The 15,447-nt window shown below is 39.1% G+C and overlaps 1 protein-coding gene across 3 annotated transcripts in view; it reads left to right on the forward strand.

Annotated features, from left to right (window-relative positions):
- Positions 1 to 15,447, forward strand: part of phip.S (pleckstrin homology domain interacting protein S homeolog) — a 107,348-nt gene that overhangs the window by 69,721 nt on the left and 22,180 nt on the right. For 2 of the 3 annotated variants that reach the window (XR_001935949.2, XM_018265475.2), the window contains exons 23-29: positions 4,705 to 4,933; positions 6,390 to 6,509; positions 6,943 to 7,050; positions 7,355 to 7,479; positions 10,838 to 10,903; positions 12,800 to 12,882; positions 14,021 to 14,132. Coding sequence is in view for 2 of the 3 variants with exons in the window: in XM_018265475.2 (XP_018120964.1) it covers positions 4,705 to 4,933; positions 6,390 to 6,509; positions 6,943 to 7,050; positions 7,355 to 7,479; positions 10,838 to 10,903; positions 12,800 to 12,882; positions 14,021 to 14,132 (843 nt within the window). In the remaining variant the exon portion in view is untranslated. The remainder of the gene's footprint in view (positions 1 to 4,704; positions 4,934 to 6,389; positions 6,510 to 6,942; positions 7,051 to 7,354; positions 7,480 to 10,837; positions 10,904 to 12,799; positions 12,883 to 14,020; positions 14,133 to 15,447) is intronic. The other variant, XM_018265476.2, reaches the window with a different exon arrangement.

Genomic DNA, 15,447 nt, shown 5'->3' on the forward strand with positions numbered 1-15,447 from the left:
AACCCACAGCACCAACATCAACTGAGGAAAACCAGGAATTCATCACTATTGATTCAATCAACTTAATTCATTTAAAGTGCCAATGCTTCATAAAACTCCAATTGATTCATAAATTAATTATATTCGCTCTTAACGTTTTATCAACCAACTTAACTATAACTAAAAAATAGATTATTGCAATTCATTAAAATGCACAGTGTAAAGTGACCTGTGCAATCAATTGTGCTTTGATTTTTAAATTAATAGGATGTGTTCTAATTTATAAAGTGCCGTGTGCAATTAATTGATTTGCCAATTCATTTAATCTACGGTATACAATTTCAAAGTGTGCATAAATTTCAATTGTGCATAAATTAACTAAAATCTAAAAAAGTTAATTTAATATGATCACAATCATGAACCCTTAGTTATCAACCTTTTAATTAAAAGTTGAGGAAGGTGAAAAATTGTATAGAGGGTGAAGTTGCTCCCAAGATTCTGGCTAATAGTTTTTTCTAAGTCCCTAGGAGCACCAGAAAGGTGTAGAACGGCAGGAACTGTAGGGCTGCGGTCTCAATTGTACCTTCCTATCTATGTTGGAAGAGGCTAGCTTAACCTACAAAACTGCAAACCCCACAGTCCTTGGAATAGAAAATAGATAAGTAAAAGAGTCTGATAAAATTAATAGTAAAATTGAAAGTTTCAGTAGTCTCAATCCCACCCCACCATCCGGTGATTTATAAGATAAAATCAAGGAGACCGTCACTTTTTCAAAAGGCAATTACCGCTCGCTTCGATCACGGTTTTTAATAGCCGCATTCACTTCCGCATGTTCTTTACGTCGACATCATCTTCTCGCGAGACTATGTTCTGTGACGGATGTATGTCTACGCGTCTTTCAGTGACGGACGCATATCCTATGCCAGATCCCGCCTCTACAAATGTGAAGAGACCCTCTGTACACGTTAATTGCTGGAACATATAAAGTTATATTTAATATGAGGGACTGGATATGGCGGTTTCTATACTGAAACTATAATGGTACCTTCAGCATTATGTGTATACTAAGACTATAATAGTACTATAATATTGTCTTTGCCATTATGTATGTATAAACGCTGTAAACAGATTGTTTTCATTAATACCATAAGGTGCAACTGTATTGAGCTCTTGTTCCAGGTTTCCGCCTCTGATTCCCAATGTCACTTTTACTATAGCCCAAAAGGATAATTTTCTTGGATCTGATTGATGTTTGGCCTTAAAATGTTGTGCCACCGTAGACAGAATTTTTTCAGTTTTTTTTTTGTCATTTTCGGCATTTTTGATAGTGCTGCAATGTTTCTGCATACATTGTTTTAGCATCTGGGTGGTCATTCCAATATATCGTAGATTGCAAGGGCACTCTATACAATAGATTACTCCTCTCGTTCTACAATTTATGTAGTTTCGTATTTGTCTATTTTTTCCGAATCTATCTTGGAATATCTCCTTTTTCACCATTTGATTGCACATATTGCACTCTCCACATGGATAGGAGCCTTTGATTCTTTCTGAGGTTTTCTTACTGCCGAAATGACTGTGGCACATTAATTCTTTTAAATTGGGGCCTCTTCTATAACAGACCTGTACTTGATAAATAATCTTGCAAATAATTTGCTGTACCGTATAAAATGTAATTCCTGGACCAACAAGACACACACACACACACACACACACACACACACACACACACACACACACACACACACACACACACACACACACACACACACACACACACACACACACACACACACACACACACACACACACACACACCACACACACACACACACACACACACACACACACACACACACACACACACACACACACACACACACACACACACACACACACACACACACACGCTTTCAGAAAGAGCCACCATTTCATGATGGAACTGCTTTCAGGCAGGCTATTGTTCCTCTTACACAATGCAACTGGAGGAGTCACAGTGGTACTTATTTATAGGCCCCGGGCACACATACGTTCTTTCAGCTGACCGCTGCGTGAATACGCTAGTGTGGTGCGCCATTGCCTAAGCTTGAAACCACTTAGTGTATTTACGCAGAGGTTGGCTTTTTTAGAAACCGCGCCACCTTGCCGATCAGTAAAGCCGATTTTCCACGCGGTGAAATCGCACGTGTGTCCGGGGACTTACTATTGAGTGTTCTTAGATATACCAGGGAGCTGTTATCTGGTTGCTTTCCCATTGTTCTATTGTTAGACTGCCGGGGGGAGGGAGCAAGATGATATCTCTCCAACTTGCAGTGCATCATAAAAGAGTTGACTGAAGTTTATCAGAACACCGTTAAGGTGGCCTTAGACGCACTTATAATATCGTACAAAACTAATTTTTGTACAATATTTGGTGCATGTATGGTGGGGAAACAAGCCAACCAATATAGGTAGAAGACTTGCATATTGGCTGGTCGATCAGGCTGGCTGGAAAATTTTGATCTTGGGGGCATTTAAAGGCACCCAAACATCGATCATGGTTAGTGCTCAATCGTCCAATACAGGCAGAATTCTGTTGTTTCTACCTTTATACATTATCTGACAATTCAGCTCTACACTTGTGTGTTGAAATGAACAATCTTTCTTAGAAAGATCTTTTCCAGGAAAGATCTATAATGTAATTGTAAAGTCTATGGCCACCTTTACATGATTGGGGACATTTGGGAAACTGACAATATGTCTAGACTCATGTCAGATTTTAAAATTAAATATTAAAAAAACCTATTTGCTCTTTTGAAAAATGGATTTCAGTGCAGAATTCTGCTGTTTTGAAAAAAAACAAAAAACTTTTCCTGAGACTGAATCCCTTTAACTTTTGAGTATGTTATACAATAGCCAATTATTTGCCCTTTTCTTTTGACACTCTGCAGCTTTCAAAATGGGGTGTCTGACCCCAGCAACCAAAAAAAAATGATTGCTCTGTAAGGCTACAATTTTATTATTGTTACTTTTTATTACTTATCTTTCTATTCAGCCCCTCTTCAATTCATATATCAATTTCTCATCCAAACCACTCTCTGGCCGCTATGGTAATTTGGATCATAGCAATCCGATAACTGATGAAATATTAAACTGGTATGCTGCTGAACAAAAAAGTGAAATAAATAAATAAATAAAAAACTAATAAAAAATTAAGACCAATTGCACATTCTCTCAGAATGACATTCTCTGTCATATTTAAAGATAACTCAAATGTAAAGATCCCCTTTAAAGTTCCAGTTTTTGCACTTAAGAAATTATTCAGTTCAGTGAACATTGTTAGGTCTTTGTGGATAATTGCTCCAAAATAAATTGATGTACTCACTGTAGTGGTATGAGTCTAGAAGGGTCTTAAAGCCGAAGTCCAAAGCAGTTTTTAAGGAGAACTAAACCACTGCTCCCCTCCCCGCAAAAGCTATTCTGTTCAGAAATCTCCCTGTGTGCTGACCTGGTATAAAGCTGCAGGGTTGCAACCACGGAGTTCAAAGGTGCCATCCTCTATCTTCTGATCATCTTCTCTGTAAGTTGCGGATACAGATCTTGCGATGGCATACACAGTAGAAGCCGATTCAGGAAGTAGATTGCATGCTCCTCCAAAATCCATGTCTCCAGTCTAACCCAAGAGGATCAGAAGACAGGAGAAGATGGCCCATTTGAACACACAAATGTGTACTGTGGGGAGGGAGTTTGGAGGATGGCAGTAGAGGGAGGTCACTGGTTTACTTCTCCTTTAAAGGGCATAATTTGGGTTGCCTAAGAACAGAGGGGGTTGTTGGCATACATGGTCACTTTTTATTCAAGACCATTGTTATAGACCAGAGATCATATGTACATTTTTTACTTTTTTTTTTTTTTTTTTTTTTTTTTTTAGTTTGCATGGGAGAATCCGTTTCTGGATGTCATTTATCTTTTCCTATAGTCCTCTATGGTAGGGGTATATACACAGTGGGGCTCATTTATTAACAACTGGCAAATTTGCCCACAGGCAGTTACCTATAGAAACCAATCTGTGATTAGCTTTTTAAAGCCAGCTACCAGTAGAACAATGAATGCAGCAATTTGATTGGTTGCCATGGGTTACTGCCCATGGGCAAATTTGCCCAGTGTTGATAAACGACCCCCAGTCTGTCCCACTTGACAAAACAAGATCAAAAATAAAAAATTTTCAGAAGGGCTGTTGATGTGTTGATTTGACAGTGAGCATAAGATTAATTGCACAGGTCGATTTTATTGCATTTGCTGGTGTGACTTGCAAATAAGTTAACACCAAGCATTTGCCACAGAAACGAATATGGAGTGGTTTAGATTTTTTTGTTACCTGCCTCCAAAGTGTAAAATATTTTTACCGCCTTAATTATAGTATTATTATATGTATCTGAGAAAATGCGTATATTCTACACACTGACAGCATCTAGGTCATATTGATGACACAATACCATCACCATGATTTAATTGCTTACCCTAGAAAGATACCAGAAGAACAAATTACACTAAAAGATTTCTATTAAACATTCCAAACATTTATTAGAAAATCACCCTTTTTCATGCATTTATTTGTCTAAAGCAAAAACTTACTGTATAGTCTATACTATATAGTCTATAGCATCCTTTGCGTGCCTTGTGATGTTCATATGTATTCTTCAACTGATAATTTATTTTAATTCAGCATTTAATCATTTATTTCAGTGACTATTCAAGTGATTACTCGGACTGGACTGCAGATGCTGGAATCAACCTGCAGCCACCAAAGAAAACACTGAAACATAGAACAAAGAGAGCAGAAAGCAGCTCTGAGGATGAAGAAAAGTCTGACAAGTTTAAACAAAAGCAGAAGAAGGAAAGAAAGAAAGGAATGGATGAGAAAGATGGACCATCTTCACCAAAGAAAAGAACACCCAAAGAAAGAAAGCAAAAGGTAAAAGCACATTCTTGTTTGTTTGGGAGCCTGTTCAATTTGATTTAATTTTTAGCCAAAACTTTTTCTAAATCTTAAAATAAAATGTTGTTTTCAATACACATCCGTTAATAGTGTTGCACATATTTTTTTTATATTTAATTTTTAAATCATTGTCAGTTTCCCAGCTGCCCCAGTTATGTGACTTTGTGCTCTGATAAACTTCAGTCACTCTTTACTGCTGTACTGCAAGTTGGAGTGATGTCACCCCCTCCCTCGGCTCCCCCCAGCAGCCTAACAACAGAACAGTGGAAAGGTAACCAGATAGCAGCTCCCTAGCACAAGATAACAGCTGCCTGGTAGATCTAAGAACAGCACTCAATAGTAAAATCCAGTTCCCACTGCTACACATTCAGTTACATTGAGTAGGAGAAAAAGAGCCTGCCCGAAAGCAGTTCCATCCTAAAGTGCTGGCCCTTTCTGAAAGCACATGACCAGGCAAAATGACCTGAGATGATTGCTTACACACCAATATTACAACTTAAAAAATACACTTGCTGGTTCAGGAATTAAATTTTATATTGTAGAGTGAATTATTTGCAATGTTAACAGTGTAATTTAGAAATAAAAACTACACCATAACAATCACGACCGAATCCCTTTAATAACCAAATTCCCAATAACGGCACATCACAAATTTTAGAGCTTTTCAACCTTGAGTGCATGATCATTCACTCAGCATATTTCATGGTGAGAAAATGAAATTACTTTTGACAGTTTTTTTATTCTATTTGGGCTGACAAAATCAAGTTTTGCCCCATTGGTGATAATGGCTTATTGTGAAAATCCAGTTTGAATTCCTTTTGTTTTTGAAACTTTCTTTATTTACAAAGGAAAAGGATACAAATAGCAAAAAAGGATGGGAAAGGATAAGATGAGACGAGATAAACATAAAAAATGTCTACACATTTCATTTTATACACTTTCCATTTTTTCCACAGCAGGTTAATTTATTAATAACATCACAGCATTTAACCAAGTAAACTAACATGTTCCATATAATTCAGTATAATAATGACAGTAATATGGCCTGAAAAACTGAATTCCTTTTGTGCTATGCAAATTAGTACGGTCTCTTAAGATATGGTACTAATTCTGTAATGTGTATATTTATTGCAGTATTTGTTGCCCCACCATCATTTATTTATATGTATATAGCGCAGGCAAAGTATACAGTGCATTACATGAATTTATAAAAAACAGGGGTCATACTATAATTTAACATGGGTTACAAAATTAAAATAGGATCAGAGAGCCCTGCTCACAAGCATTTTCTGATCTGTACTTTTACTGTTTTGTAAAAATGTAGACACACATTTGTACATAAAAATGGTGTTTTGCATCAACATGGCATATGTAATAACCTGAAAAGGGCAGCAATATATTTTGCACTAAAATACACATTTTATTTCTGTAGCGACTACCAATTGGAGAGCTGACTGAACAAGGCCTCTCCCTAGAAGAATGGCTACCATCTGCTTGGATTACAGACACTGTTCCTAGACGTTGTCCTTTTGTTCCACAAATGGGTGATGAGGTATGGTGCCAGTTTGAACATTTTCCATGCTGCTTTTACAAAATGTAGACAGCTGCAAATGTCACTTACAACTGGAAAGCTGAATAATGTTAATAAGTTATTGTGTGTAAATTGTGAAACAGATAAGCTGGCTTTACTACAAAAATGTCAAGGAGGCCATCAGGTTCTGAAGACATTTGCAAGAAAGACGTTTCTATTTCAGAGCTCCTCATCTTGCTTTTGCTTTAGAGCAGATGAAGGCCATTGGTACCAACATCTTACTACAGTAGCCTTTATTTCACTTCCACACACCCTTAAATTAATAACATGTACAAGTAAGGGCATCCTACTGGATCACCCCAGAAGAGTTGATCTATACCCAGACACACCACTCATCTGCTCAAAATGAATTCAGTGTTCATGCTAACTTACATTGTCTATCTTTGCTGTTCAGGTTTACTATTTTCGGCAAGGTCATGAAGCATATGTTGAGATGGCAAAGAAGAACAAGATCTATCGAATTAATCCCAAAAAACAGCCTTGGCATAAAATGCAGTTAAGGGTAATTGATTTTCATTTGCATTCATATATAGAACAGAATATTTGACTTTTCTCCAATAGTGGTTTTAACATGTAGGCGTACAATATATATAAATCTGTCAGCTTGTGCACAGTGTAGTTCAGTGTAGCTGGATTGTAAATTTTTTTGTTCATCTATTCCTGCTGAACAAAATCAGAAGAAAAACAGGGTAGACGTCTGGCAGTCACCTTTGTATTTGATTTAATCCACAAAACGGATTAGGAAAGATTGAATATAACTAATGCATAAAAACGTAGCTACTTTTTATTGATCTATATTTATGCAGGAGCAAGAGCTCATGAAAATTGTCGGAATAAAGTATGAAGTTGGACTACCCACACTGTGCTGCCTCAAGCTTGCTTTTTTGGATTCAGACACTGGTAAACTGACAGGCGGAGCCTTCACAATGAAGTAAGAAAACAATTACTTAAGTTGCATGCAAGCTAGAGGATAAAATAGTAAACTGTTTATTTTATAAATAGTCGGTTTGGTTGGCCAGTTGGTTTTGAAGTTACATGTTCTAATTTAGAAATATATTTTCTACCACTATTTGTCAGAAATACAATGCTTTTCCTCCACGGAACACAAAGCTCTTTGCAGAATTCAAAGCATTCATGATAGGTGCAGTAAGTATGCTGGGACACCAAGAAATTAAGTAACTAGTTTAGGATCAGAAGTAGTTGGCACAGGGAATGAAAACAAGGTCTGTGGCATGAGATCTCACATTAAAGGCCGATTACTTAACCTCTAGTTCAACTGTACTGAAATATGTTCTAAGTTTGTGTCATGGTAACATTATGAAAGTAATATATAGTGCAGCACAAAAACCACACCATGTGCCACATAATCTTACACGGTGTCAGAAAACCCAGGTCTTAAAGGGGTTGTTCACTTTTAAATTATCTTTTAGTATGATGAGATATTTTGAGACAATTTGCGATTGGTTTGCGTAGTTGTTGCATAGAAAACTTGCATAGTAGTTGTTTTGCTGAAATATGTTCTGCCTTTCTTTTAAATTTAAAAATATCTGCATTTTATGGTTTTGTATTTACCCTTGAATAAGCAATAAAACTTTAAAGATGTGAAGAACTCTGACTTCTAAATAAGGGAGCGCTCACTATGCGGTGGTGGGGTTTAACTAGAATAAAGCTAAATAATGTCTCCTCCTCCCAAGGAGGCAGCATCGAATGTGAAGTTTTTGTGCTGTTTGCTGTAATATGAAAAAATAATAATCAGAATGTGTTTGCTGTCCAAATGTTATTTCCTGGGCGTATGGTAAATATGTTTACCTTTTACACTTGCTTAACCAATCCTTAAAGGAGAAGGAAACCCTGTAGAAAAAAACCCTCAGGTCTCATCTGATTATGGGTGAGATCTCCTGCGTGGCATCACCTCCACCAGTGCTATTACTGTTCGCAGAACAGAACTTCTCCACAGAAAGGACGCTCCACAATACCACCCTGAATCTCCTGGGAACTTTCTCTGGCACACCGCCTTCATCATGAATCTCTTGGCGACTACTTCTGTCACACTGCAGTACACCTGGAGCACACACACACCGTTTTCTTCACAACGCCATCTTGAAGCTACAAGCATTCCGGAGCCACTCCAGTCTCTTCAGCCACACGTAGCTCTGAATACCTCACAGACTGCTTCAGACGCACACAGGCATCCTTGGCAGAAAAGTGACTACACCCTCTACCTGCTTCAATCCCCCCTCTCATCAGACTATTGCCATGGCAAATAACCCAGAGGAGACCTCCTTCCCCAGACCATCAGCTCAGGCTAGAACTACTCCCTTGTTTTTTTATTTTGCCTGCACCCTTTGCAAAACAAAATTCCAGGCAGCCTCAGCTGAACCCTGTTGCACTTCCTGCAAATCCTCTAAATCCATCCGTGCATTTGGTCTACTCCCTGCAACCATGCCCCCCCTCCCTGCTCCACAGCAGATCCAGTGAGCTTGGACCCCAAAATTGCGCTCATGCTTTCCCTTGCTCGCTTACCAGAGGCTCTAGACAGAGTTCTCGAATGACTCTTCACCCCACCCCAGATGCACAGTGATGTGCCCCTTTCCGACCCCAAGAGACCTCCTCAGAGTCAAGGACTGGTTCCTCAGGGGACCCGGGAGGAGGAGGGACAGGGATTTTTGGGCCGTAATTGAAATCAGACTCGCAGGCCCCAGGATCTCTGCAGGAGGTTGAAGGTCTAATTCAAGCTGTGCTGAAAACCCTAAGTCTGGAGGGCTCTACCTCCACTTTAGAGCTGGGGAAAAAAATCTTTGATATGATGAAATAATCTCTGGTATGATCAACTAGATAAGTAGATCCAGAGTCTAGCTGTCCAGGTGGTTTTCCTAGACCTATTCTTTCCACAGGAGTGCAACAATTTATGATCCATGCTACCGTCGGTAGACCCTCCAGTGTCTAAGACTAAGACCGCCACCATCCCGGTAGTGGATGCAGCGCCCGTCAAGGTCGCAGTGGACAAGAGAATGGAGGGTTTCTGCAAAAGCGATTTTCACCACCTCTGGGGCTGCCTTCAAGTCCATATTCATCATAGCCTTGGTATCCAAAGTCATGGAAGTTTGGATCGAACAGCCTGCGCAGCTGTTGGGATAACTAGACCTCTCTATGGATATGATACTCTTGCAGATAATGGACACCAACTGGGAACGCGGCTCTTGATGCAGCCAAATTGGTGACCAAAGCTTTGGCCCAATACGTGGTGGTGCACTGTTTTCTGTGGCTCAAGTCTTGGTCGGCAGACTTAACTTCCAATGCTCTTATGTTAGCCTGTCTTTTGTAGGAAAGCTTCTTTTCAGAGTGGAACTTGATAAGATAATTTCTCAAGTGACGGAGAGCACTCTACTGCACAAACCAACATGCCAAGTTCTGAAGCACCTCCCATTTTTTTGTCTGTTCCAGCAGAGATCCAAGTAACAGACGGAGAAGTCCACAGTCCTCTCGCCCAAGATACAGCTCAAAGCAGGGCCCTCAGTGGTCTTCTTTGAAGTCCTCCAACAAGCCCACACCTGCCTGAAGGGGTACCTATCCTCTCAAGCCCACTCTTAGGCAGCCACCATATATAAGACCCTTGGGTGCTACAACCGATCTGTCAGGGTTATCTGACCGAATTCCAAGCTATTCCACCCAATCGATTCTCTCTCACCATAATAACTTTAGGAATATCTGGGCCTGATTATCGATTCCAACAGAAAGAGGTCCTTCCTGACTCCCAACAAGATCAGCAGCCTCAACCAGCCCATATCTCTCGGTCAGTGGACAAAACCCCCTCACGGGTATCCATGAGGGTACTAGGGATGATTGTATTGACCTTTACAGCTCTTCCGTGCACTTAGCTTCATACCAGGTCCCTCCGGAGCATTATTCTGCAGCACTTGAGTGTGGATTGCCTGGACCTAGACTGACCAAGGATCTGTGACACCCTCTCCTGGTGGTCGCAACCACACGTTTCTGCTTGGCAAGCCCCTCCACAACCACCCTTGGACCATAGTCCCGACAGACGCCAGTCTGCCCGGGTGGGGAGGCGTGCTGGACACCCACACTGTTCAGGGGAAGTGGAATGCTACAGAAAGCATTTTACTGAACAACATCTTAGAATTCCGTGCAAATTTTCCTTACTCATTGGACAGCTCCTGAAGGGGCAATCAGTAAGGATCCATTTAGCGGAAGATGACGGAAGCAGGCAGGGGATGTAGTCCTGGGCAGGAGGAAGAGTCACTTTTAACCTTTTAGCGTTCTTTCTACAGCTGCAGTATCTACATCCCCATGGTACCTGTGCCCCCCAATGTAAGAGAAGAGAAAATGATTTATTGGTGAGTATGAATATCCCTCTTTTAGGGGCTCCTTTTGCCTAGAAATGTTATTCAAGCTCACTCTTTATAATGTACCAGAAATTCTGTTTCTTTACATGAAGGATATGTGTTGGTCAGTAATTTTTACCAGATTTTTCTTTTGTCCTGTAATCTGTTATTTAAGTGAGCTCTACATACATCTGCTTAAAGGTAAACTTGATTTCAGAAATGGTACAGAATTTAATTTGCAGGTCAAAAACATGAGGCAGAGTTTTGGTGGATACAGATGGAATCTGTGCATAAAAAAGACTGAATGTTAGATTATACTTTTTCATGTGCTAGCAATTTGTTTTGGTTGGACCTGTTCAATAAGTGACACTGATATCATAATAGGTTGCTGAATTTATATAGAGTTTCTTATTTCCCCTAATTGCAAGTATTTGAATAGCATAACATGTAACACCTCATGATTTTTGGATGTAGCCTTGCATGAAGTATGTTGCTTTTACAAGATGGAATTTCTGAGTTTTTACAGTGCAAGTGATATAATTTTAACTCCTGTAATAGAAAGGTTTAATACTGGAGTGTCGAAACCTAGAATTTGTATGGTCTAACGTCTGTGTGCATCACAGTTCATCCAGTTCTTTGAAATAAAGATTTTGGAAATATGCATCATCACTGAAGATGATGCTTTCCTCCTGAAATCTTGGCCCCTTTAAAGAGAATTCAACCATTAACTAAAAAAAAATCCTACCCTGCGTAAAAACCCCCCAGCCTAGCTGCACCTGCGGGGAAATGCCCCTAACTTTTTACTTACCCCTTGGTGCAGATTCAGCGATCGCAGTTCACCGCAGCCATCTTCCGGGTCTTCGGTAACCTGAGACCGGCGAAGCAGAGCATGCGCAGTTGGAGCAATTTACCGGTTTGAGACAACTGCGCATTCGCGGAAGTGGATGGAAATTGCCGAAGCGCTGGAAGAAGACACTAAGACCAAGAAGATGGCTGCTGTGAACTGCAATCCCCGAATATGCACTGAGGGGTAAGTAAAAAGTTAGGAGCATTTCCCCCGGGGGGCAGCTAGGCTGGGGGGGAGGGAGGGGGTCTATGTAGGGTAGGGTTTTTTTAATTTAAAGTTTGAATTCTCCTTTAAAGGGGTTGCTCTTCTTTGAGATAACGTTTAGTATGATGTAGAGAGTGCTATCCTTAGACAATTTGCAATTGGTTTTCATTTTTTTTGAGTTATTTAGCTTTTTATTCAGCAGCACTTCAATTCGCATCTTAACCAATCTGGCAACTAGGTTCCAAATTACCCTAGCAATCAGACTGGAATAGGAGAGGGCCCAAATAGAAGGATCAGTAATAAGTTAACAATAAAAATACATTTGTAGCCTTACAGAGCATTAGTTTTTTAGAATGGAGTCAGCAATGCCCATTTGAAAGCTGCAAAGAGTCAGAAGAAAAAGGCAAATAACTATAAAACTATAAAAAAAATAATAAAAAACCAATTAAAAAGTTGCTTAGAATTGGCCGTTCTATAACATAATAAAACTTACCTTAAAGGTGAACCACCTCTTTAAATTAAAAAGGGTCTCCTTGTGATTTTTTTTTATTATTTATGTATTAATTTATAATACATTTGCAATTTTGTGATCTTCTCAGTGTGAATAAAGGGCTGAAATAGTCCGAAACGTTGCCGTTGTTGCACGAATAAAAAGTTTTTTCAAACATCGGAGTGCTGCTGCAATTGTTTATCAATCTATGATCACATGGTTACCACTGAATTCAATTAGGGAAACTTTATTAGATTTAGGTACAGAGGATCCTTTCAATAACTTTTTTGCTGTCTTATTAATGCATTATTTAAACCGTAATGAGAATTTAGCCCTCTAGTAATCATTGTGTACTGTTGATAATTAGGTACCATGACATGCCGGATGTGATAGACTTTTTGGTTCTCCGTCAGCAGTTTGATGAAGCAAGACGCAGGCAGTGGAGCATAGGTTTGTAAAAGATTTTGTAATCTTGTTTGTATATTAAGAGCAATTTTTTGCCATTACACAGGATCAATGCATGTAAAGTGTTATACAAGCGGGGATTCTAATGAAACCAGGTGGCAAGGGCCTTTGCCCTTAGGTTAAGGGCACACCTGGAGATTCGGGGAGATTAAGTCGCCCTGTATCTTCCATCTGCTTTAATGAAAAAACGCCTGTGCCAATACACTCGCGGAGCTTCGATTTCCAAAGTCGCCAGCAGTTTACTCATAAGGAAACTTCAGGCGACATCGGAAATTGAAGTGCCATGAGTGCATTGGCGCATGCGTTTTTTCATTGAAGCAGACGGAAGACACGGGGAAGCAGTTCGGGGAGATTAGTCGACCCAAAGAAGACGCAATTAGTCGCCGGGTGACTAAATCTTCCCGAATCTCCAGGTGTGTCCTTACCCTTAATTGTATTTTCTATGAGCTCTGCTGAAAAACAGTCTTTTTTTTTTTTTTAATTGCATAAAGAAAAAGGAAAAAAATAAGTTTTTCAAAAGAAAAACCCTTCACGGTTTATGAACTATACCCTACCAGAAAAAAAACCCAGATATCTAAGCCTTCTAGAAACATAGGAGATAGGGACAGTTTTAAGGGATAATTTTTTTTCTGATTAGAAGAATTAGAAAAACTGCAGTTCTCTTGCAGATTGATAATTTTATTTAGGGTTTTTTCCTATAAGTGTGTCATCACATGCCTGAGGCTGAGTAAAATAATGACAAATAGCAGTGATTAAGAAGTGTAAGCGGAAATTCACATATTTGTTTAAACTGCTGCCAGTTCTTTTTAATGTAAAATTTCTGTTGGATGCCATCAAATCATGTGTAAAGATAAATGTACTGTATTATAGATACTTTTTTTTATTGCAAGATCAATCATAAATAAGCCCTCTATAGTTGTGAATATGGGGGTCACACCTGTGCTCAGCCTTAGGCTATCGCTAGAAAAAGCTCAGACTGAGATCACTGAAGCCAACACTCCATCTGCCTTACAATAACTAAACATTCAGTGCAAATGTGAATACCTATTCCCTTTTTTTGTTAAATGATGTATAAACAGCATTTTGTTTGTTATTTATCAGTCAGAACATTCATTTTCTCTAGGTGACCGGTTCCGATCTGTAATTGATGATGCTTGGTGGTTTGGAACTATTGAAAGCCAAGAACCACTTCATCAGGACTATACAGATAGTTTATTCCAATGCTACAATGTTTGGCAAGTATTTTTAAATGATGTATGCCATTAATGTTCAACAAGATAGGGGGGATGTATTAAGATTATACTGATATTTCTATTAAATAATGGTGACCTGATATTTTTTTATGCGATTTAATTTGTGATGTATTATTAAAATCAGACTTTTTTCTGAGTAAATGCCCATAAAGCATTGGTTCTGAACAGTGACAGTTTTTTTTTCCTGAAGATCAGCTAAGGTGACATAAGAGGTGAAAATTTTATTGCTGGCCTAGATATATGTGGAATTGTGACTGAATGGCTAATATACCAATGCTTTATCTGTAACCTTTTTATGAGCTATGCTATGTCACTATGCTCATAAAACTGGGCAATCTTCAGTAGTTTCAGAACAAATGTCTTCAGTTTCCTATCCAATTAGGAATTTGTCAAAGTAAATGCTGAGGGCTTCCACATCCCCATAATGTGGGATGGGGTTGTAGATGCTCTCCAAATCCACCAAGACCAGCACCATTTTAACTGAACTATTTCATATAACAATTTAAAATTCTTTCCAAATTTTTACAGAATCAAATACAGTTATGGGACCTGTTACCCACAATTCTCAGGACATAGGGTTTTCCAGATAAAGTGACTTTAATTTGGATCTCCACACCTTAAATATACTAAAAAAAGTTAACATTACCAAAATTATTTTTATCATTAATTATTATAGGATTATTTTGCCTTAAGGATAATTATATATTTGTACAAAGTACTGTTTTTTGTATTACAGAGAAAAGGTAACTTCCTAAAATTGTAATTGTTGGATCTATGGGACTGTATAACAGGTTTCCAAATAACTGATTCCATACTTGTGCCAAATCAGTTCTACTGACCGTTGGACCTCCTAATGCAAATTAATTGCTTCTTTTATAAAGCCAAATATAATTTTCTGTATATTGACCAGTGTTTTTCAGGGTATGAATTTGTATATTTCTCCATCATCTTGGGGGACAAAGGGACAGTGGGGTATAGCTGGTACCTCCAGTAGGGCAGGACACAGCAGAAGAAGAAACTAGCCCCTCCTCTACTGGCTATACCCCCAGCAGGCAGAGCTTAGCCCAGTTTGTGTTGTTTCCTCAGGTTATTTTAAGCTATTTTGCTATCTGTCATGTACTTTGACACCAGGGGATGCTCAGGACCTCTACACTGAGTAGAGGACCCCCATAGGCATCCTACGTGGGACCTATCTCCGGGGTCTAAGTGCCTTGCCACAGACCACCCAGTCTAACTGAAATCTCCATTACCCTCAGGTGGAGAGGAAGCTGGCTGGCAGACAGAGGAGTGGGATCTC

This window comes from Xenopus laevis, chromosome 5S, assembly GCF_017654675.1.
Source record: "Xenopus laevis strain J_2021 chromosome 5S, Xenopus_laevis_v10.1, whole genome shotgun sequence".
In the NCBI taxonomy this organism is placed as follows: domain Eukaryota; kingdom Metazoa; phylum Chordata; class Amphibia; order Anura; family Pipidae; genus Xenopus; species Xenopus laevis.